This window comes from Phallusia mammillata, chromosome 2 (assembly GCF_965637545.1).
Source record: "Phallusia mammillata chromosome 2, kaPhaMamm4.hap1.1, whole genome shotgun sequence".
NCBI classification, from domain to species: domain Eukaryota; kingdom Metazoa; phylum Chordata; class Ascidiacea; order Phlebobranchia; family Ascidiidae; genus Phallusia; species Phallusia mammillata.
In genome coordinates this window covers 32,377,946-32,402,424 of record NC_137253.1, presented here as the reverse complement: position 1 = coordinate 32,402,424, position 24,479 = coordinate 32,377,946, and the positions used below count along the sequence as shown (strand labels likewise).

The following is a 24,479-nucleotide window of genomic DNA, read 5'->3' as shown; positions in this document are numbered from 1 at the left end:
CAAGAAATTGTTCGTTTGTTGGTTTGGAATTTTGAATGTGAAAGTCGGAAGCTTGTGTAGAATAAGAACCAAAAAACAGCAGAAAAGAGCTTTTGTTTGAATAGTACGCATGTTGCGGAAATACAGATAGTCTTGCACCATTTGCCATGATAGTAAGGTTTTATGCGAGGCAGATTTAATTAGAAAAGTTTAGACATTTGTTTGTTCCGATAAAATAAATCATTCACGGCATTAAAAGCGCCAACTACCCTATTTTGTCTTTATCTATGTTGTGTTTTGCACAATTGCATGTTGAAAACATACAACATGCGAAAAAAAGTAAAATTTAGTTTCAAATCTGCTCGGGTCGCATGCATTCGACCGCGCCACTATCTCTGTGACATCACAATCGCTTGACGCTCGTAACTCTTTTCACCTTTACGCGTCCTCACGTTCTAAAACCATCGCAGCGCGGTCGCGAAAACGTCACTGTGAGGTCATAGTGCCGCTGTGGAATCACCATTAATGAAGAACAGATGACAAAAGCGGCGCCCATTGTGATGTAACAAGAAGGGAACGCCAACACCGTTCGAGAATCAGCAGCATATTTCGCGCAATGTTGTTGAATGTTAGGAGAGTTCGCGCTCCTCAAACTTACCGGAAGTTTCTGTTCGAGACGAGAAATGGTGACGTAACAATCAAAGCGCAATTGTTGAGTTCGTGATTTGGCAGATGCAGCGTTTGCCGAGAAATCGAGTTTCTTTGCGTAAAACTGAGCCGAATGTTTGTTGTTTTGCTTTGTTTCTTGCCCGAAAGGTTGCTAGCAGCTTTGAAATGTCAAGGAGTGCAAGACTTGTTCACTTTATGGCAATCTTGCTTTATTCTGTAGTGCAAACTAGAGACCGTTTACGCAGGTTCCTGTTCTGAGAGCTTTCCAGCAGGAATTTTCTAACTGAGAGATAGAGATAGATAGACTGCAAGTTTCATGAAAAGTGTAAAGTATTCTGAATCATTTTCTTTCTTTGTTCAATTTTACGTTGTTTCGAAGTACATGTCGCTTGTAGCTGTGCCTTGTGCGTTTGTCAGACTCAAATAGATCGTGAAATGATTGTCAGGAAAGTTACTAAATTCAAGACAATCTAGGTTGCTTTTAGTTGGATACTAAAAAAGTTCTAGGTTGCTTTAGTTGAATCTAGGTTGCTTTTAGTTGGATACTAAAAAAGTTCTAGGTTGCTTTAGTTGAATCTAGGTTGTTTTTAGTTGGATACTAAAAAAGTTTCAGGTAGGGCTTCAATAAATGTCACACGAAAATCAGATAGAAAGTCCACGGTTTTTCGCTACAAATAAACAGACAGTAATCGAAAATCTTCACGTGAACATTCACACAATAAAAATGGCGATATAAGCAAAGTAGGATTGAGCGTCCCCACAACTTGAGATGGAGACTTTCCTGCATATTAAGCTTTTAATGCAAGAGATGAGCGTCACCTGCGTCACACTGTGGCGTCGGTTTTGCGCAAGTTGTCCACGCCAAGCAGATTTGATGATGATTGGCGTGGCGAGCTTGCGATTAGTTTTGTGCAGAGCGACTTCAATTCCGACGTAATGAAGCCATAAGCTTTGCTAATCCCGATCAGGCAACAAACAACGAACTGGGCGATTTCGACCTGTGTGTCTCGCTTACTACCTTGCTGTACCGGGAAGGCCGCTATAATAGGCCGCTATAACATTGATAGGGTGCTGTTATATTGGTGTGAATATTTTACGAATTTGATGTTAGTTTTTGCGAGTCAACAATTGTACAAAAAATTAAAACTCGGTGCTCCTTTATGTGCTTGATTCTATTTGAAGTGGACATGCCTGAATAATAGTTTTAAAAGTAGTTGTTGGTTTAAGATTTGTTTCATTATATGGAGTTCAAAGCAAATTGTTTAACTAACGAATTTAGTGTATGCCTTTACACAAGTTGGACGTAAAACTTATATGCAAGCTGGTGGAAGAAACATTTGTTTAGTAACTTTGAATGTCTTCAATCGAAAAGATTTGTTGGTTTACGCTGGTATTTATCGTCAACAGTGTAAATTTTTTTTGGTCAAAAAGTAAATTTTTTGTACGCAAAGAAAAACGGACTTTACTAAGAAGCTACAGTTTCTATTAAAAGAGTCTTAGTAATAACAAGTCGGTACCAACCTGATGATTTAAACAAGCCCCCAGCAAATCATCCAAAAATGTAACAAAAACATAAGATTATCGATGACAGCATTATACGTGAACAATTTGTGAAGTAGAAAGCGTGTCGTCACAGCAACTTTGGGTGGCTGATTTTATCTGGATGAGTTTGTTTGTTTGTTGCGAAACAATTATTACATTCTACGGTTTAATATGATATTTAGACAGAAAATTTTGGCGCCACGAATTCGGGTGCAGGTGTAAATCGGTTTGTTGTGTAAAATCCAAGTGCCTTGGTCAATATGTAGGAGAAAAAATTTCACGATTTCTTTCGTAAAGATGCAAAACATTGAACAATTTTTTTTAGCTTGTGGAAAATTTTGCAATGCGTATTTGTCAAATGTAAGCTATATGGAGGCACTATTAGTGATAAAAGTTCAAAAATGTGAGGGTAGAATGACCACTTTTGAGATGTTAAAAAACATAACATGATTTAATTCACCTTGACACGCACCTGAGCATTTGGACATAGTTTTATCTTATTAGTTCTGTGTTTAAATCTTTCTTGTTAGGTAATAGAGTCAGGTAATTTGACTAAAAAATGCATCTGTTGGTGTTATGTTTTAAAGATTTACATATTTGACGGATTATTTGAGTAAAAACTTTGTGTCATTTGCAGGTTCGGTCTGGTTAGGCAATTTACTAGGTATCTAGTTTTGTTGCAACCATTAGTTGATGTTTGAAAGTACAAGAGTAACCGACACATATGAGTACTGCATGTGTCGAAGGAATATATCAAAGTGCTGAAGAAAACAACGCAATACGAGCAACGATGGAAACAGGGGTAAGAAGACTTGTTTTGATTGTTAACTAAACGGAGTTGAAAGAAAAGTTTTAAAATATAGGGGTGGTAGTTGTTGTTAAATGTATGAAGCTTAGGACAATAGTTCTCAAACTGTGCGTCGCGACGCCCTGGTGCGTCGTTTGAATTTTCCAAGGGCGTCGCAGAATATTCGTTTCGTGGCTTTTTGTTGTTGTATCAATAAACACAACTTTAATAAAAAGTTTCCTCATTAACTTTTATTTGATGGTGCGTCCCAAGTCCAGAAAACTTTTCCAGAGGCGTCGCAACAAAAAAAAGTTTGAGAACCACTGGCTTAGGACATATAATACCCGGAATTGGAGTATCTAACCTAGAACTAAATTGCCACCGAAAACAGATAAATCTAAGTCTTGGATGTTTAAACTTTTTGAAGTATTTAAGTAATTAAACGACTTCGCATTATGCTCTTTTAATAGCAATTTTGTTGGTAGCTACGCACAAACAATAAGAAATAATATAATATACAAGTTGGATACAGTATTGTTGCCGGGAATATTACATAATATTTCTTTTCGTTTATCAATATTTGACAGAAGAACAATAAGGAAAGTTTTATTAGTTTAAAAAGTTGAATCAGGTATTCAAAGTGGGTATCCATCCTCTTTAACCGGAACTATGTAGCAAGTTAAACCCACCCTAAACAATACATCACGTACAGTCTGACTAATTTGCATAAACAACCCATTATTGACGGGAAACTGCCGCTTACATCAGGTCAAAGGACAAACATGTTTCTGCCAAAACCAAGAATATTTATTACAGTCGCTCCATGTCGCCGCATGCGGACAAAATCTTATAATCAATTAGACGAAAACTTCGTATAAATGTCATTTTTCACTTGAGGTGCAAGAAGTTCAAATCGTACCACAAAAAAAAATATTTTTTGCACACGTTGATTTTTTGCGGTACATTCCAAGCAAAAGGTCAAGCGTTCAAATCTTGGCCAGACCGATCAAGCTGCATGCAATTAAATACATTTCTCTTCATAAAATCGAACCAAAATTTGGTTGATGCAGAGAGCATTTTAACTCAAGCTTTTTAACAGCGAGCTATGCAGTTGCAAAAGTGCAGTTATTCGAAAACTGCAGCGAAAGCGCGATACGTCGCTCAAGTTTAGCGATGCCGTTTGTGACGTCATAGAGCTAGAGCGTCGATCGCGCGCGAGTGCTGGGGGCGATTTGCCACACATCGAGCGAGTAAAAGTAATCCGAGCTATGATAAACACAAATCGACGACGCTCGGCCTTAGCGAAGTAATCGCGCCCGCGTTGAACATTCGACAATTCGAAATTGGCACAAGATATCGCAAGACGATGCCAAGCCAAGCACAGGTTCGCCGGTTAGCAATACCATGGAATATTATTAATAGAGTTTATTTCGCTTGGTGAAAAAGCGACATAATTGCGTATCACCAAGTCGGAAATAGCTGCGCAAGAAATGTATTTCATATTAGGGAGCAAATATATGCTGCACAGCCTGCATGTAAGGATTATTTTAGGTTCAATGCACTTTATTGGCAACAACAGACGGCGCAGATCTTATTGCGTTTTTAGGTTAAGGTTGATATATGCATTTAAGATTTACCAAAGCTAGGTCAGCCAAGCTTGCACAGAATAAAAGCCTACAAGATGTAACTGTATAACGATGTGGTTTCGGGAACTTTTAACAGATGGCTATTACCTCAACTTCATGCTGGGTATAAATGTCTGATCCTCAAAATCTGACAGATTCGCAAATCGCGTTTAAGATGCAAATCTGAACAGCTGCAATTGTAGAACTGGCTTATTGTTGTTTAAGCATTCAAGAACAATCGCGATTCGAGATTATTTGTCTTAATATTCTCGTTAACAACACGTGCTTACAACCGTCAATGACGTAATAATCAGTGATTATTTTGCCGTGTCGTTATAAGCGCTCGTCATTCCATAATCGCGATTCAATGACAATTCCAGTCGCGATTTGCACGTGACGTCACAGTGTCGGCGCGTCTTTTATGACAAAACAAACGAAGCGAGCTCGTTAATCTCAACGTCATTGTCTCTTATTGTTACGACACAGTTGACAAACAATGCAGACACGAAATTAGTCGGTTAACGAGAGAAGGTTGTTGCCGCTGCGATCATAATATCTCACCAATTTTAGGAGCAATATTTGTTTGGTAATAGTTGCAGCATGATAACTATTAAAATGTTTTGATTGAATTTGCTTATTTTTTATAGTTTGCTGGTAGGCTATAAAGCAAATATTTTTTTGTCTTACCCTATAAAAACAAAGTATGTGTTTGAAATATTTTTGAACTTATCAATTTCCGAATGAAATATATAAAATTCAAACATGTTGGAACAATTAACAAAATATTATTCAATAAAATAATTATTTATTTAGACACGAGCTGTCACGTCATAAAGTTATTTCACGTAACGAATTATTTCGTCACAATGTAATCTATCTTCACGCATTGTTGCCTAATAATGGGCTATTCACCTAACAACCGCCTTTCAATCTGTAGCGCCTTCGACAAAGAGGTGTCGACTGCCACCTAACGGATAAGAACTCGTACAAAATCAAAGTCTAAAAAATATAAAGGCATCTGGTTTTAGGCCAAATACAACTCGAAATAATATAAACTTGACTTAAGTATCTGAGGTTTACATTATAATTGGTGTTTTTTTTGTAAAAGACAAAAAATAAATAATTGCTTGTCGAAGAAGCAAATTTGTTTTCATTTTTTTTTTCAGGTATCTTTTGAGCAATGTGGGAAGTTATTGCTTTTATTTGTTCAATGAATTTAATATTTTGGTTGGCATTGTTTTTGTTGTCCATTATGGAAAAGTAAATGCGGTTGTTGCGTTTTAAAATTACATTTTACATTTGACCCCTTGCGTTCAGGTTCAAGTGTGGAAATATATTAAAACACTGATAGCATGTCAGTCATGCTAGCTAATATTTCCTGCGCTAATAACCCAAAGAAATCGCGACGCTGCGATTCTATTCCCCCGTGTTCTGATACCATTCATCAATCGCGGCTCGGTCGCAAATGTAATTGTAGAATTGTGGCAACGCGCTACGAGTCGAACGTCGTAGCGGTCAAGCCCGTTTGATGTCCTCCCCTCCCATTCGTCGAGGCGCACGTCCACTGGTAAAGCGATTCGAGATTCTTTTTCCCCCACAACGCGCGCCGCGTTCTTCACCAAGCGAAGTGCGAAGGCCCTTCTCTCTGCGACGCGCTCTCTGGATTGACGCAGTATTGTAGAATGCGCGCGCCCGGTTTGGACGCAATCAAACGCAGCAGAGACTTCAGCCAACAATTTCGAAAACCCGAACATGCAATTCATTTGCATCGAGGCTAAGGGCGCGATTACTTAGTAACTGGAAGGAGGGAAGTGTTTGTATTTTACACCTGTGTTGGATTGTTAAGCTTATAGAGATATGAAAGGGACGTTATATTGTTGGTCTACAGGCGACGAGACTATGTCGCCCTAACCCTGATTCATATCAGCGCAAATAGTGTAGAAGGAGAAAAGAAATGTGAGGTTTAAGAAACAGAAGGAGACTTACAAGACAAGGGGGGTTGAACAAAGAAGCAGATATCTTTCGTATTGTGCAAAGAACTTGAGTTAGCGGCGCAATGTTCAAGTTGTACAGAAGTCAAACTAACTGATACAGACCTGCAGGTTTCAGGAAAAGTAACTTGAGTAAAACTAGTTGCTGTACTTGATTCTGAAATCACGTGGATACCTTCCTTAGCACGAAGTAGCGGAGAAACATGGCAGCTGCCACATGTGTGAGTCTTGCTTGCTTGTGACTCGATATTAACGGCTGGACACATATGATTCGGTTCCAATATTTGCTTTCACGTCAGTGCCGATTCCATTTTGTATTTGCGCACCTTCAACAAATAAACGCTAATTGCCCAGACAAGAGGAATTAATTTCTTGGTTGAACATTAATCCTAACTAAAGTTGTGTGTTGTATTTTCTCCGGCAGCAATACGACGACACGATGGCACATTTCGGAGGCATGCCCGAAATTCGGGATATTACCGCGTCGACATCAGGCTCAGCCGGTTTATACGGCGGGGATTTGAGTCGCTCTATGCCGCCGATCTCTCATCTTCCTCACGGGCCGTCAAACTACAGTGCCAGTGGACCTGTAACACCTCACGCTATGCAACCTATGCACACGAGTCAAGGCCCCGGAAATTCTACTGCTATTGAAGAAAGACTAAACGATTCCGACAGAATGGCTATCAAAGGAGATAAAGATGCAATTTACACGTGAGTACAAATTAAATTGTTTCAAAGTATAAGCTAAAAAAGTTGAAATCGGTTTTATTTCCACACTTCCCAGTAGTGGTTTAGTTTGTATATTTTAATGCTTTATTTCGCCAAGTTGTTGTCACAACTACAGTTTTGTCTTCGTCTAAGCCAGTGGTTCTCAACCAGTGAGCCATGGCCTTCTGGTGGGCCATGGAAGCATTTTGATTGGGCCACAGACCAACCAAATAGAAAGATTTTTTTAAGAATTTACTTTCATTTGTATCACTACACTCAATTTTACAAGAATAATGGCTTGGGGAGGAATTGAGAAGGAATGTTTTTGTTTTGTTTTTTGTTCTGAACCTATTTTATAGTTGATTTCTTTCTATCTTAAAAAAAAAAAATTTACTGGGCCACAGAATTTTTTTGCAATGAAAGTGGGCCACGAAAGAAAAAAGGTTGAGAACCACTGGTCTAAGCGCTGCAAAATATTGTTTGAATAATTCATGCAAGCGCGCGTGGCACCTTACAATGCGCAGTTACTTGTGACCTCATAAACGACTTCATTCTAGACGCGAGAAGCTAATTTTCAGAAAAAGTCGCCAAAATTAGTTTACCAAGTTCTGTTTTCCCCTTTACTTGATTTAACCTTTTATTTTAGGTTTGTCTGTTACTAAGCAAGGTATTGTCGTTTCCGCAAACGAATTTTGATATTATCCTGTGTTACGTCACAATATGGCGGTGCGCGCCAATGTCAAGGGTGGAACGGAACATTGTTGGTGATGTTAACAATGGGTTAGCGATTGTGTTGCGCGGCAAAATGGCGGCGATACCTGGCTGCGCCGGAACGACAACTGCTAGTTTGTTGCGCGCCATTGTTAACTCGCATTCCCGTCCATAAACATTAATGTGATGTGTTTGCGTCCTTATGTGGCATTAAGCTTTATGACGACACAGACATCGTCTGTTGCTCGAGATCTGTTTATGACGCAGTTTTCGGTTGGCTGTTGTGGCTTATAAGCTGTCGAAACCCAAATTACTAGTTAGCTGCACAGATAGCTGGTCATTACTACAGAGCATGGCAACACTTACAACAAGTCTCTGCAACTTAGTGTTCGGTTTCAACGCTTTCTACTAAATACAATACGGATTTAAATAACCAACTATTGCAACATTTTAAATGTGGATGTATATGAAATTTTCCTATGTTAAAGTAGTCTCATAACAGGCCGTGTTGTATTCAACCTGGAGGTACGCAATCGCCAGACTTGTATTCATGCCAATACATGCCGTTTTTCCTGCACGTTTTGGTTTGCAATCGTTGCAGGCGCCTTGCAGGGATATGTGACCTCTTATAAGAGTGTAGGCTTTTGGCAGATGCAATATTTTCAACATGGTTCAGTTTCTGCCTTAAATTTGGTCCATTGAATAAAATGTTGGTTTGCACTTTCTTTGACAAAATTTGAAAAATAATTTTAAATTAAAAACAAAGGGTTAGAAAAAAACATCGGTTGATAAATAAGATTTGTCATTTAAAACATTGTTTTTGTCGCCTTGACAAGTTAAAACAGTAGCCATAATGTTAGTCCTATCTTAACAAGCTCAAGACCAAGAAAGTTGAACATATGGGACAATAGCTTACAAATTAAATTCCAGCTATAGGCGGGAGAGCGGACAATATTGGTTACATATGTTCGCCCTTAAGATAACAGATTCACATCGTATTGTAAGTTGGCATCAGCTCCATGTCAAATCCTCTTACAATTCTATACCGTTCTCACAATTCATCTGCGATATAATGATAGCTCCCTTTCTCACAGCTAGACAAGATTATCCCTTGTTACTTGAAACATTAGTTGCTTATTTCCACGCGTACTACTGCGAGACTTTAACAGATTCAAATCACAGTTGCCGTCACGCTAAAATCGGATTTTGGTCCGACTTATTCGCTTGTTTTACTTGCCAGCCGCAAAGGCTGAAACCACCCAGGATAAATTTGATCAAACTTGTTGTGTCATCAAACAACCTGACATGTTGTCTACGCAATTAAAACTCGGAAATTTCATAGGCCAACGAAAAACTACTTAGAATTTATTTGTTTAAGGAAGAAGGGTGTGTTTGAAAATATTAACCAAAAATTTCAAATAAGTTATTATCAATATTTCGTAAATTTTCGCTAAATGCTTTGACTTTGTGAAGTAAGGTATAAGGTTGTATTTTCTTATTTTTGCTTTGTCAATGCCTACAAACTATTACTGCAATCAAATATAGATTGAATGCAGCAAAAGGAAGCCTGCGTGTAGGTTTTATCGTAGAAACCACTCAAAATTCCTTGTTTCGAATTTAACACCGTCAGCGAGAAAGACAATTGTTTGAAACAAGTAGTAACGGTCGAAGCACAATAGGGAAGGGGCTCGTTGCATTTTCTGAGGGCTTTCGGTGATTTGGTGGCCGGTAAGCGTTTGTTTAAACATCCGTGCCATGCCAAACGTGTCGGCTGATAAGCAGGACAAATAAGCACAGGGCGCAATACACTGTGAAAACGGGTCACTTAGCTTTACTGCACACAGGGGCAACTAACACACACCTGTATTTTGGTCAATGCAATGTCAGGTCTGTTTAAACCGGAATAACTCGGTGTTTCAACTGTGCTTTATAGTTTTGAAATTTTCCAACCTGTTGGGAGTCGTTGTTAGGACAATAAACAAAATTCGAGATTGGGAATATAGTTCTAGCCCTTTGTCTAAAAGTTGGTTTGATGACCAAACTAGGCAATTCCTAAGGAAATTGTACCCAAGTTCTGCCCAATTGTTTTCAACAATATTATGCAATCATTTAGGAAATCGGTTGCAATTTGTAATATTTAATTTTAGCTAATATTAACCAATACTTACAATAAATTAGCAAAAAACTTCAATAAACATCTGCCAAATTGATGATCGACTATACTTCAGAAAAAATTAAAATCCTTCCGAACGTGTTTGAGTTTGTCAATTTGTGTAAGCCGGTGGTTAGATTTACACGAGTCCAACACACTTCTGTCCGGCCTGTATCTTGCCCTATATTCAACGTGCCACTTTTCCGAGTCTTGAGGTTTCCCTGGTAATGGTATTAGTCGTGTGCATTTCGCTGTTTGCATTTGCAAGAAGTGTTCCTTGCCCTCTGATCGCTTCCACATCCCGTTTGTTTCCACATACACAAGGGGAAGTCGTTTCGAATGTTTCTCTGTTACTTAGATTTGCGCGACAAGTCGACAGTTGTTTCAATATTTGTTTTGTTCAAAAGCCCGAAGAAGTCAGTCATGTGATAAGTTGCAATTGGATTACTGTGCATTTCACACCTTAACCAAAAAACTAAGTTAAAATCACTTTAAACTGTTATATCTTATGTCTTACACTTTCAAATTGATTTTTTTGTGGATCTACTACGAAAACCGTATGTGAAAACTTATTTTATGATTGTTGATGCGGTTTTTGTTTCAATTTCTTTGTTTAAAGTGATAACGAGGGAGAGTGTTGGAAAAAAACTTTCAGCAAATGAGATTGAGCAGTTTTACGAGAAACTTGTGTAATAGTGGCGAACGAGGTGATGAGGCGTGAAAAACCAAAGCGCAAATAGCGAACACAAATAAGGCGAATTTTGTACTTTCTCAATGTTTTTGCTTCGAATGCGGTGACAAAAAGCGTTTGAATGGAAAGTTTTGCAAGCTAACTTAGGTCTCAAACTCAAAGGGTAATTTGGAACATAAAATATTATTAGTTTTTCTTAATCCGTGGCTTCTTTTTAGTTGAATTTATATTGAGCGCTTGTAGAAATTGGAAACGAGTCTAATTCTTCCATATTAAAGTCTACAAATTAATAAAGGTTTACCCCATTGGCTATTAAAGATTTATATCTAGAAATAATTTACATTATTTAGTTCATATTCCCAAATATCTGCAAGATATCCTGTACATTCATTGAAGCGAGTTCGGGTTGCGCACGAATTCAATCTTTTGAAAAAAAAAACTTTGAAGTAATATTTCCTTATTTATTCGAGAATCGATGGGAAGCAGTTGTGGGGTTGGGCCCCGATCGGGGGACAATGGGTCGCATTCTATAACCTTCCACTAATATTCGCACCTGTGCGGGTGTTGATCTATTCCACCGCAATCATAATTTCACACCGGTTGATTCCAATCTGCACGCGCACGGTCACGAACCGGTGTGAGAAGACGCACAACGATACCTGACAACCCGTGCTTCTGTGTCAGGGTTTGTAAGCCTTGCTGAGTGATGCGCCTTTACACCAGAGCCGCCGAGAGTTTAATAAAACCCCTTGCTGGTAAATTCTCCCGTGTTACAACCCTGAAGTGTCATTGACTGGGCGGTGTAACGCTCATGTTTACTCATGTTATTAGTTAGTCACCCAAGTTCGTCAAATTCGTGTGCGGAAGCGGTGAAACGAATGTGGTTTGTACAGAACAGGAGCCATTTTACCTTAAAAACAATGCACTAAAACAACTGACCAATCGCAGACATAACACTCTTTAGATCAGTAGTAAATGTATTTTATTGTTAACTTTCCAGAATCGCCGTTGTTACCATAATTGAAAAATATCAGAGCCTAAACTATTTTGATTAAGTTGCTCAAGTTTCTAGTTTTCTAATATCAATAACAAACGTGAAGTTTAGGGATTATATAGCACGTTTCCAGTTTTATTGCCAATAATACAAACTCGAGTTGCAGGGATTATATAGCATTAATTGAATGTTCACAATTTTGTAAAAAAATTCAAAACACAAGCAAAGTTGGTTGAAGTTTCATTCAAACGGGCCGTTCAGTTAATCTGTCAAGCTGCACTTTGCACTGAAAAAGTCGTAAAATCGAAAACATGGTGCCAGTTGGGAGGATACAATCGTGAATCAAACAGAAGGTAAAAGAATATTGGGAGACAAGTTGAAATTGGATTGAGCATCTAATGTACCCAAATGTGTTACATTGATAGGTTTTTTTCCGTGTTCAATTTTAAAAGGGTCTCACGCCCCGGGTGTATATTAGCCTGTATCATACCTACATTGCCATGACAATAATACGTAGGTCCTAGACGGCGCCAAAAAATGCCCTTTCCCCATTTTCCCACCTTCGATTTTCCTATGACAAAACAATGAATCTAATTCCGGATTATGTTCTCGCTTCCCATTGTTACGTGTGCATGATGTGTATTGGATCACTGACATCTCCTTGTCTTTCTGTCAAGCGCCATTGTGACGTTATAAAGCGTACGTCGTTGAAACTCTGGACTTCGTTCCCAGGGACGCGATTTTATCCTCGCCTCGATGCGACAATCTGGGAATTTCGGGAAAGCGACAAATCGATTTTAAAGCGGAAAAATCCGTTTCGCGTCTTTGATATTCTTCCGCGCGAGCATTAGAAGTCACCGCCCTCTCCTCCCCACGGAATTAATTCTTTCAAATTTGCTAATTTGGTGAAACTCGAAACATCGATTGAAAAACTCGTGTCTGATTTAACGCAAGAACTCGAGACGTAAGTTTGTGGCCACAATATGAACGTTAAAATATTTTGTGTGCGCAAATTTCCATTTTGCCACTGGGCACATTTATTGTTTACAAGCTTTTTGATTCAACTTGTAAGTGTGGTACAGTCAAGCTAACCTCATCAAGCAGATTAAAATGTTCATATCTAAAAAGATTTTGGGAAACACTTAATAAAGGAGCTAAAACGAAGATATTTTTTCGGCCATCTTTTACACAGAAAATATACTAATGAAAAGTTTGGTTGCTTAGTACAGCGAGGTTTATGAGGTAATCCATCCTAGGTTTCTGTCATTTAAGTTGATCCGAAACAGGTGTTAGTGAGATTCTCATCTCATTTTCGGTAGATTAGTAATGAAAATACGTAGGCGCACTCGTTTATGACGTCAAAGAAATGCTTTGTTTCGTATTAATTGCATGAATTCTGGAAAAGCAATCAATATTGTGCGGTTCAAGGTCCCCTTGTTAGTACATTATACAACGGTTTTGGACAATGTTTCAGCAAAACCAATCGTCATCGCTTAATCATTCCATCACAAAGTAAGTTAGAAAATACTGAACAAGCATTTCGTCCGCCAGGTTGCATATTTAACAAATTTGTCATTCAACTGGTGTAATGCTAAACAAAATACTAGTTGTTGTTTTCAAAAATACAAGTTCTTGAAACAACAACTAGTATTTTGTTTAGCATCAGACCAGTTGAACGACAAATTTGTTGAACAAATTAAGTTAGTTAGAAAGGGACAAAGTGCAAGCAAGGGATCTTATGTATCAAGGCGGACTGATTCAATTCTCTGACACCTAGAAACATGTTAACGCTAGAATCGTATCTGGGAATCGATCTGCGCCGTGAGAACCAGCATCGGTCGCCATTTTTACTCGCTCGCTAAAACAACAGCGAAGAAGCTCGATGCCTTCGCTCTACGGGCGCCCCCCTACGCATGACCCGGTCACTTTTTGTTTGTGACGCAAAAAGGGTCATGTCGCTCATTGTCCACGTCACAATGACCCGTGAACGATCGCAGCGAACAAGTGCGCGCGGTTTTGTTTGTTTTTTGTTCCTGTTTCGCTGTTGCTTGTTGCAACTCGTTACCTCCGCCCATGCGTGGCGCGCCGCGAGCACGCTAATTGTGACGTAACAATCGATTACACAGCGGGCGGGAGCATGTGAAGATTTTGTTTACTGCTGCATTTTCACCACAACAAAGTTCCGCGCTCTGCACGAACATGAAGCGGTCGAAACGATTTTCAACGCCTTTTTTGCCGCAGACTGATTTTCGATTCACTGCAGTTCAGCTGCTGCATGTTGATGCTAAAAAGCCTGTGTATTTGTTGGTTTTTTAAAGCCAGTTTACATGAATTTGAAAAAGTTAGATCGTCATTAAATGAATATTGAAGATGTTGGTAAATAAAGATTGGCAAAATGTTTTCAAATCCTTTGATAAATAGCTGTTTTGTTGACCAATGCAACACAGGTTTGAGAATCCTCTCGTATATGTTCATCTCAGTTGGTGCCAACCAACACAAAACCTAGTTAGATGTTTTTACTAACACTCGATTGTGGTGAACTTTTGCTCGCCCTCCACACGAACTTTCGAGCCACTGCACCGGTAATGACTTTACTATTGTTACGTCACAGACACCCACTGTTCCCGCTTCTGGCGCTTGTGTTCGAAAAGTGCGAGCTGGCCACCTGCACACCACGTGACCCTGGAGTGACCGGAAGTGACGTTTGTTCGTCGGATTCCTTCAACGACGACATCGCCTGTTTTGCAAAGCAGGTCGGTTGTTTTCGTTTGTAGCTTTTGTGTTTGTAGTTCTTAAGTTTGTAGCTTGTGTGTTTGTATTTTTACGCAAAGTTCAAATGTCTTAAACTCAGTAGGGCGGTGGCATGGTTGACAAAACCTAATATACGGCCCACGAAGGTTTGACCCCTCGACCTTGGGTAATGTCGCCAATAAAACTTGCGCATGCGCAATAAATCTCGCGACAATGGACAAGACGCACGTTCGAGGCAATCGCGGCTTGCAGGGCCGGGCTTCGTCGCATCATTGCTTACGTTGTAACGGGCACTTAAACGGAGTCATCCAAAGTTCACACTATGCGCGGACACTCCAGGCCGTTGCCCAGGGCGACGCCGCCGCTTATGTGACCTCACAGTGACACCGACGCGGCGCCCTGTTTGTTTGAACGCTGCTAGCTGGAGCGTGAAGGCTTGACGCAACTAGTTCGGATGACAGGGCGGTATTCCCACGGAAACCCTAGTTTTCCCGACGCAAAGTTTCCTGAAGCGACTGAGGCTGATCCAGACTTGTTAAATTGCGATAAGAATGAAAAACAAGGGATTTTTTGCGCTTGTTTCGAATCTTACTTCCCTTTACTCCTCGATGCATAATGTTGAATCGCTTAAATGACATCAAGAAAAATCTTTAAATGCTTTTCACGCAAGTGCAAATTCTGCAAGGCCAGGAAACGTGGGTGAAAGACTTAACTTGAAAGACTTGAACTTGACTTGAAAGATTGAGTGTCAAACGGTTTGTAAGATGGCTCAGCGAAATTCTTCGAATAGACAAAATACTTTTATTACAACGACATACGAAACAAGAGAAAACTGGAAACTTGCAACAACATCAGGAATATAGATCATGCCAGTCACTTTGACAGCAGTAGTGACAAATAACTCAATATTTTGTAGCAGACAGCAAAGTGCTTTGCTCCTATAACATTATTTATAAAGATATAAAATACATGCCAATGCCTTCATTGGTCTCATTGTTTCAACCTTTTTAGATACAGGCGGAAAATCGACCTCTCACCTTTGACCCCAACAACGAAATCGACAACTTGGTGAGTAACAGACTCAACACAAAATAAAGTAATGGAGAAAAATAATGGATAATGTATGAACGACCGAAATCTGTGTTGGCCTTTACCAAATCGAACACAAAATACCCTTGATTGTAGATCATCTAGAAACACATGCTACATCTTGAAATTCAAGATTTAACAATTAAGTTGAAAATAATTTAACAGTTAGTTACGTTCTAAATTTAAAGTGAAACTTTGCACAGATTGGCCAGAGTGTCCTTTGTGTGTGTTTTATTTTTTTCGCCATCCAAGTCTTAACGTGCGGCAACGTATAGAAAACCGCGCGAGGTTCGCTGATTTAGGCTGATTAACTTCATGTCGGCTTGTAATAACGTCAATTAAGGTGCCTGTTTTCCTGCTGGCTCCTATTACAATATTTCTTGCCACGTGCGACGACGGGTACTGGGAAAAATACCGTCATAGGAAGGCTATAGAAACCTGTGCAAAGCTACCTTGGAATACCGAATTTGCTTGAGCTATACACGAGTGATTAATTAACCGATACCAGGCCGCCTCAGTTGTTGTTTCGTTCCTTGTTTGAGGAACTCTGGTGCGAAAATTAAACCCTTAAGACTTCTTCCGTATCGTACAAGGAAGTTTGAAGGTGCATGAATTATGTCAATTTCGGGTCTACAAATTTATGATTACTTTTTTAGATGATTTTGTCGATACAAGTCCTGAGGTTTCATCTTCTGGAACTCGAAAAAGTGAGTTATGTTAATTTATCAAGCTTCTATTTTAGGCATGCAGTCATGCTAAAGTTTATAAGTCAAGAGTGAACAAGACATTTACATACGTCTAATTCTGAGATAAATACCCAAATGAAAGCTTCATTGAGTGAGAACTTTAGAAGAAACACTGCATTGAACAAACCAAATACAACAGACAAAAAAACTGTATCGCAGTTGTACAAGTTTGCCAATTACATCAGCGTAATTGCAAAGGATATTAAATACAAGCTATTCACTTTATAGGTTCACGAATTGTGTCAAAACTTCACGTCTCGGTATATCAACTGCCTTAAAGGGAAAATGCCCATTGATCTCGTCATAGACGATCGTGACGGTGCTATGACGTCAAAATCGGAGGGCCTTGATGTGGGGGGAAGCTCCGGACAGGTGGGAACTAGAATTATTCCATTGTTTTGCCACAATAACACTTATTAGTTAGCTCATGTAGGTTGTTGGTTGGTTCTCGAAAATATTCAGATTTTTTAAGATTACGTTGTTTTTGTCTTGTTTTTAAAAGTTGAACCAAAGTTTTTGGTAAAACATTTGGCCGCATGTTTCGATTTGGAAAGGTGTGACAGAAAAATATTGGTAGCTTTTTACGATGGGTGTGTTGTATTATTTCTATCCGCTATCTGTCAAACAACACTTGCAACGCAAATAGCAAAAATTCCCGCTATTTGAAGATTCCAGAATGATTTTTCCATCGGGTTATTTCCAAGATTTACGATCGACTTAACTCGTCTTTCGTCAACATCTCAACAAGACCAAAAACATTTTGTCGGCAACCGTAAATCCAAGCAGCGCGCCGTTCGGTATACGGCTTTGATTAAAGCTGCCGTACGATTTACGGCTGCCAGTATTTGATGGCAAAATATTAAGTTTGAAGTTGGCTGAACGCACGCATGATATATCGGCGGCAAAAAGTAATTAAAGAAGCCGCTCTGTCATTGTTTGATTTCCAGAAAAAGCTCAGCGACACAATAAAGCTGCCTGTGTGTCGTGGCAATGGCGATATTGCTAAGTTAAGTCCAAAGGGAAAAACTCCAGGGGTCGCATCAATTTCGAAATCAAATCAGTTTCTTTTTTTACCTTAATCTAATTGCTTCGCTTTGTGGGGTTCCTTGTAAGAATGACATTTCCTGTGTTGCACTTGACTTTGCAGACTACTGATATATCTCCACCCTTCCATGTCCTGTAACACAATTTCAGTTTGTTAGAACGCAAACTTGGCACATTTATGTTGGCTATTGGCTTATGGTTGTATTTCGTTGCCAGTTATAAACACATAGTGGTGTCTTGCAACATTTGGTGACAGATATGTAATAACTTTAAAATGTTTCGTTACATGATAAACATAGGCACTGATAGCATAGAAAGTGGTCCACCTTTTTTATATTACTTGCTGGTCTTTGATGGTAACAAACTTGTTTTTGTTTTTTTTGCGTCGGTTCAACGCCCGCGTCATAAGGTGACGTTTTACAATTGTTTGTGTAAAGAGTCATAATTGTAATAAAATGGCGTCGAACATTGTGACGCGACAATAAGACGCGCGACCAAAAAACTTAAAATTGCCAAACAAAATCGAAGTGATTAAAATTTAAAAAACGCAGAAGATCAGTTGATTATATAGTGACGTCACAATGAAATCGAGAAGTTTTCGTAATTTATCTCAAAACGGTGGTAGTCTAATATGGAACTTCGTTCTTTATGCATTTGATTTTCATGAATTTTGATAAAAATCGCGTTTGGAAGCTTTCGTCTTTGTAACATCACAGTAGCAACATAATGTCGACGTTCTTGGATCGATTTCTGAGGAGGGACATCAAACATTATCGGCAAGCATCGCGCGTATTGCATCAATTTGTGGAATGGCTGACAAACAAAAGGCGGTAGCGGCACAACTAACCCGCCTTGTCTTGTTCAAATATCGTAAAGATCGCCGTACAAATAACTTACACGACGTGGACAAAGTCGTATATCATAGCTCCGCTAATTACGTCGTCTGGGCGGTTGCGCCAATCACGCAACGCAATATGTCACCGACCTTAAGTCGAGCTTACGCAATACTCCACCTCATGGTGTCGAAGTTCCCACCACAAGCCAGCATACATGTTGCAAACGCAAGCAGTTTTACAAGGTTATTTGTTAAATGCCAAAAGTCACATATGTATTTCTCCATTTAAACATACACAAATTGACCAAGGAGCGTTTATCGTCATCGTTGATCTAGTTACGAATCTTGGTTGTGTTAAGTTTATGAAAAAAACATCGAGTCATTCGTCCTTAAGATTTTGAGATATTTATATATCTCGCTTCAAGCATCATCAGTACAAGTATTGGTTGAGTAGAAGTAGAAGAAGATTTAGACAGCAAATCAGCAGTTTTGTGGCCTTCCAAGTTCTTGGGCGTTAGTTTGGCTGTTAGAAACATTACCTTTGAATGTAATGCAAGCAGTCAGGATTTTGTGGAAAGTCTCTACGAGTGAAAGACCGAGTTATCATCTCAACCCACTTTCCATAATCCTGCTGTTGATTTAACTGCGCCAAACTTAGATAACCGCTCAGCTCTGTACGATGCCAACAGACAGAGAAACCATCGCTGGATGCTTGCGCTCTCCCGAACCGCAAACGAGGCTTTGCAGAGGACATTGACCGATGGGTTGTTCGCACTTTCGAAGCACAAAGTCACATCGTTGCTAAACTAGCTTTATAATGGACTGTGTTGTGAAATAGACAAAGTAGACAGAAGAGTATTGGGATTTTGTCAAGAGTGACTCTTATCACTGGATTCTATTTGGAAAAGTGATTAATAATTTCAACATGATTAAATTTTGTTTCCTATAAAGAACTATTTCTGGCTTAGTTATTTTCGCAAGCATTGATTTACTATTGTTATTTCACCATTTTAGTAAAACAAAACACGTTCAATTTCCAGCAAACACGTCGCACCAACAGATCGGCCTTTGTTACTTACAAGTTCCGGTAATATTGCCTCTACGTTTACTTATAGTGAGTGAAGTCCAAGTCATTACATGTTATTGCCTTCAATACTCGCCTGATCAAGACGCAAATTCATTAGCAAAGCAAGTCAGAGCAAGTCTCAATTCAAAGCGCCGTTAATAATAGCGACAAATCAACAACAGAAACCTTGCCTCGCATTATTTTATGGCACCAGAGCATACACTTATGTACATCGAGCGTTATACAAGTATCAATATTTGTCTGTTTCGCGACACGGGACGTTTTGGACCGCCCCCCTCCCCCCAGTCTCCGACAATCATTAATTGTTCCTTTGAATAAGCCGCGCGTTCTCTGATCTAACTAGCAGTTGGAGTGTTCGGCCAATAAGAGCCGATCGAATAAGCGAACGTTGCCACGACGAACCGACCGCCTGCGCCTAAAACAAAGTTTGTTTTTATTGATTCCCTTTTATACCAATATACGCGGCCAAATATTTACCGGCAAGGATATAAGCGCCAGCTAAGCGATTGTTTTAAGCGTCCGACGCGCGATGCGCCTGCTCTTATCGTAACATAGGTTTGCTCAGGGCGTGATGCATTCGAAAAATCGTCTCGAAAACCTTAGAACAAGCCGACGCAGGCTTTCAAGTCTTCCTTGCGCAAAACCCATACATTGCCGGCGTAAACCGAGTTAACAGAATCAAATTATGAAAAGTCCCCTGATCTCTTCTTGAAGAATCAATCGCAAAATTCTGTCAATATTTATAGTGAAGAAACAGACTTGATTCATTTCGTTCTTAGTGTTCTGCGGTTTAGAGCGGGGAATAAATTATGGCAGTTTTGCGTTCATTCTTAAATCCCTGTTTTATTGCGCGTCTTTTCGACTTATCCCAGTTGATGACAAAGTCATGTTGAAAATGTTAAAATTTACATTGTTTTGAAACTTAAGGGAGTGAACCAATCAGCATCGTTTTTAAAGTCACGTGCCATCGTGACAGGTGTCCGGATGTTGCCCCTCCCAACCTATGTTGTTTGTGTATTTGTAAGCATCCCTGAAACCCTCAGCGCTGGTGAAGGGATGTTGGCAATTAATTAGGCAAAAAAACCTGTCGGAAATACTGATGTGGTTGTTTACACGCAAACTGCAGTTACCCGGGCACGCTGGGTTCGATGACAGGGCGTAGCACACCCTCAGCCACGTGATCACGACTGTTCTGTCACTGGCAACGTAAAAGTAGCATGGCAAATGGCTAACGATAAAAAGCTCTTTCAAAAATCTTGTGCCAATGTTTTCTTAAGCTGATATAAAGTGTTGTGCATTCTGATGCAAGGTATAATGTAAATGTGGTATAACTCTTGCTACGTGCACGATAATTCCCATCAAAAGGAACAGCACAGCAAAGAAAGTTATGTAGTTTCGATATTTGAGTTTCAGCGCCTGTGATTTATGACACAAGTTGACAAAGGTTTTTCACCGATTGCCAATATTCATACATCAGCTTCCAGCCGCTTATTCCCTGCCCGTAAACGTTATGTTTTATGCATCATCCAGCAAGGGCCACAATACGCGCCTGAGTTAAACACGAGATAGCATCGCTTAAACATTCGATGAAATATTGAAACCTCCGCGCATTTTTAATCCACAACCTTTGTTCGTTTTCACTCAGTGCCATCCCACTGCACTTCAACATTGTTTTGATAGCAGCCTAAAGCGATAATTACCTGTGAAAGAGCTTGGCGTTTTTCCTCTCTTGGCCCCGTTTAGAAGCTGACATCACCAAATGCAATTAAACGTCCGACAACAGGCTTAATCTAAATGCAGAAAAAAACTTGTGAAAGTTAAACCTTAAAACACTTTTTTTAGGTTTGTGAAACAATGGTTTCCATTTACTTGAGGCATTTGGTTTAAAATGTTTTACATTTTTGTTACATCAAGTTCAAATAAGTACTTAAAAGTCAACACATTGTCACAATTTTTTTTTTTTGAACACAAAAAACCTTGCCACACACAAAGATAAAGCGTCCTATTCTTAAATCGAGCGCTAAAATGTCTTCCCTGCTATTAAAAATGTCGATTTTAATGAAAAAATCGTGTTATCGAATTCGCTTTTGCGTTGGATTTCAAACGTAAAACTGATTTGCTTCTAGGGGGTCGAAATCCGCTCAAGTCCAGCATAAGTCAGAGCGGACTTGTATTACGGAAAATTGGCATAGAAGCCGAATCACGGGCAGGTGCTGATATAAGGCCACCCATATTGCAGGCAGGTTTACTTGTTACGATGCCCGCCGTTTTGCGCTGCGTTATCGGCCCGGGTATAAGATCGTTCAGGCTGATAAGAAAACTCGATATTTTGTCAATTTTACGACAAGGCCGTTTCCTATGCAGCTCTCTTATGGAGCCAAGTTCGCACTAGCTTCACGAATTGCTTGCGGTTAAAACCTTGGTTCGAAATCTATTCAATTCAAATCCTTTGCATAAAAACCGTTTAAATCGATATCGAGTTTGGCTGCTTTGGCAACAAAGTGTCTTACAACGCTTATTTTTGAGTCAGTGTTCCTACAACTTTGTGTAGTAACACTTTTGTTGAACAAATTCTATGTCCTAGTAGTTGCCTTAATGAATTAAATAAATGTATATTCGTACAGGTATGTGCATATGGCTTGCAAAAAACAAAATCATCGATTTCTTATTCAAATAGAATCGCTAAACATTCGGAATCATGCAGAAACAGTAAATTTGACAGTACGAAAACAACCAGTAAACGTTTTTAGATTCAGTTTTCGAGTATCATAATCTTTTTTCTCTCCATGCCAATTGGCGTATTTCCATCGTACACTAGAACAGATGAACACAAACATTATCATACAAAGCACACAAGTCGAATTTTTAAGTCATATCAGCCACGTGTCGCTACTGGATAAATCCGATCGCGTTTTCCGCATTCACCGATTTCCATTGTGTCGTCACGTCGCGATGTATTGTGACGTTGTTGTCAAATGCACCTGTTGTACATTGCATGTTCAAGCAGGGGATTAACTGGCAAAGATCAACTGAGTAACGTCCGAATTAATGTCATTGCGTGATACGAATGCGCTTGTTATATAAACTGTTGATGGTTAGCTGCGTTCATTCAGATCTGTCCGTTGTTTACTTGCGTAGATCAATCAAACATTAGCTCTGTTAATATACCAGTACGAATTTGTAGAGAGTCACTAAATATGGTAAGTACGCAAGTTACGTTTGTAGAAAATAGCAATTTGACAAAGGAATGCTTCGTTGCCAGATGTCAGGTTGTCAAATTTGTTTTTGTTTATTTGACACAAGCGGTAAATGTGCTAACGCCGGGTTGAAAGCAAACTGTTTATTGACTAAACAAAACGCAGTGAAACATTTCTTCCCTGAAGTGCAACGATACTTTGAGCCGTAAATACAAGAGTCCGTAGATTTATCGCCCACCTCCGTGTCGTTAGCCTTATCTCATCGGATCTAAGCTCGCATTGCTGTGCACCTGTGCTCGAACCATGTGTTGCGTGTTTTTGTATTTACTTTCCTCGTGGAAATAAATAACACAGAGACAGAGCGCGCGGGGGCTTTGATTTGTGCGTTGAATCACGTGATTTGTGAACGACCAATCAATCATTCGGATTTCAAATAAGTCGTGACACAGGACAAGTTTTATTTCAGCTTGCCAGTCTTGCTCCGTGGCTTTTCGGGATGCGGCTCATTTACTACAAGCTAAATAAGTAACGCGACCGCTTAGGTTAAAATGATAGACTTCGTGAAAATCAACCCTTCCGCGACAATATATATACGACAGTGTCTGTTTCATGTTCAATTTCAAACAGGAATATTAACGTCTTAGTGATAAAATCCTCAAATCTAAAGTGTCAAGTATAGTGTGTATTGTGTAATATGCAAATTGCTCGAATTGTGCAATGAAAGAGATCATAGTCATGTAACAAATCCCGTTGCTAGGTATGCTAATATTACGTGATTTAAGTGTTCTATTTTTACAACCACACTATTGCTACGTCGCAAAACGTCGATTGACGACCAATATTTAATGCTTTACCGGAACTAGAGTATCAAACGAAATCTAATGATTTATCTTTTATGATTTTCAGTCGTTTTACCCCCAAGAAGCCCCATCGTCTCGGCCCCAGATTTCGGGGGAAAGCAGCAACATTCATCCCTCAGTTATGGGGGCAAGCGGATCGACCCCTATGGGGCCATCAAGTACTATGAATCATCATCAGCCCCCGCAACCCCACCCACACCCTCAACAGCAACCTCAACATCATCACCACAGCGCCGACAGTTCCAGTCCCACAGGTGGGTTAAGTTGGGAATTTTTGTGACACTAAACATTTAATGTAACTAAAGCTTTTAGTTTAATAAGATTAATTATCCGTAAATCGGTTCGTCTTTTTGAGTATACGTTGGTTCAAAAAGATTTTTGTACAAGCATAGTTTTGTATCTTAAAATTTGAAGTTGGGATGATTTCAATAGGCCTGGCATACTATGTTTGAAATATTAAGGGTTTAAAGTTATTCATAGCATGACAACAGCGTATTTTGGAATGTAGATATTGTTTTTAACCACTACTGACAATATTTTGTTGAAATTATTCGACACGTATTGTGGGAAATAGATGAAAATTTGAACTTATGTTTGTTGGCTTAAGAAGTTTCGGCGTAAAACTTAAAACGCGCCACATGAGAGGAATTCAACGCCCTGTTCGGTGAACGTTTTGACCTTATCTTAGTTATGTTGCAGTGGTATGTGGATTATTCAAAACAATTAGATACCTTAGAAAGTTGGTTATGCGCTCTCTGAATTGAACTCAATACGACTCGTACAAGAAAGAGTTCATCAATCTAATTCAGTTTATAAGTTATAAAGAAACACTTTTTATTGCAGAAATTTATAGTTAAATTTTTGACGATAAATATGCAAATTAATACAGGGGAATTCGGGATCAATAAATATGTCAAACAATTAAGTTAGCTCAATTCGGCACGACTGTTAACTTGGTTGTTTACAATCTTTGTACACTGTTGCGCCTGTGTTTATCCATTTAGGCCCAACAGGGCAA

General features: G+C 39.3%; 1 protein-coding gene and 1 long non-coding RNA gene across 4 annotated transcripts in view; one reads left to right on the top strand and one right to left on the bottom strand.

Moving 5' to 3' along the window:
* LOC145215580 (uncharacterized) overlaps window positions 1–24,479 on the bottom strand; it is a 51,966-nt gene that overhangs the window by 10,950 nt on the left and 16,537 nt on the right. The window contains exons 3-5 of one of the 2 annotated variants that reach the window (XR_013857327.1): window positions 21,105–21,194; window positions 17,513–17,615; window positions 15,669–15,793 (exon numbers count right to left, since the gene is read on the bottom strand). This is a non-coding gene — a long non-coding RNA (uncharacterized LOC145215580). Of the gene's footprint in view, window positions 1–15,668; window positions 15,794–17,512; window positions 17,616–21,104; window positions 21,195–24,479 lie in introns of those variants that run through there. The other variant, XR_013857326.1, reaches the window with a different exon arrangement.
* Window positions 2,806–24,479, top strand: part of LOC145215579 (homeobox protein Meis1-like) — a 36,402-nt gene continuing 14,728 nt past the window's right edge. Inside the window, exons 1-7 of one of the 2 annotated variants that reach the window (XM_080084294.1) lie at window positions 2,806–2,992; window positions 7,018–7,307; window positions 14,464–14,605; window positions 15,615–15,671; window positions 16,349–16,399; window positions 16,667–16,810; window positions 23,508–23,715. In XM_080084294.1, coding sequence (XP_079940420.1) covers window positions 2,915–2,992; window positions 7,018–7,307; window positions 14,464–14,605; window positions 15,615–15,671; window positions 16,349–16,399; window positions 16,667–16,810; window positions 23,508–23,715 — 970 coding nt within the window. In that variant the 5' untranslated portion in view covers window positions 2,806–2,914. Of the gene's footprint in view, window positions 2,993–6,377; window positions 6,815–7,017; window positions 7,308–14,463; window positions 14,606–15,614; window positions 15,672–16,348; window positions 16,400–16,666; window positions 16,811–23,507; window positions 23,716–24,479 lie in introns of those variants that run through there. The other variant, XM_080084295.1, reaches the window with a different exon arrangement.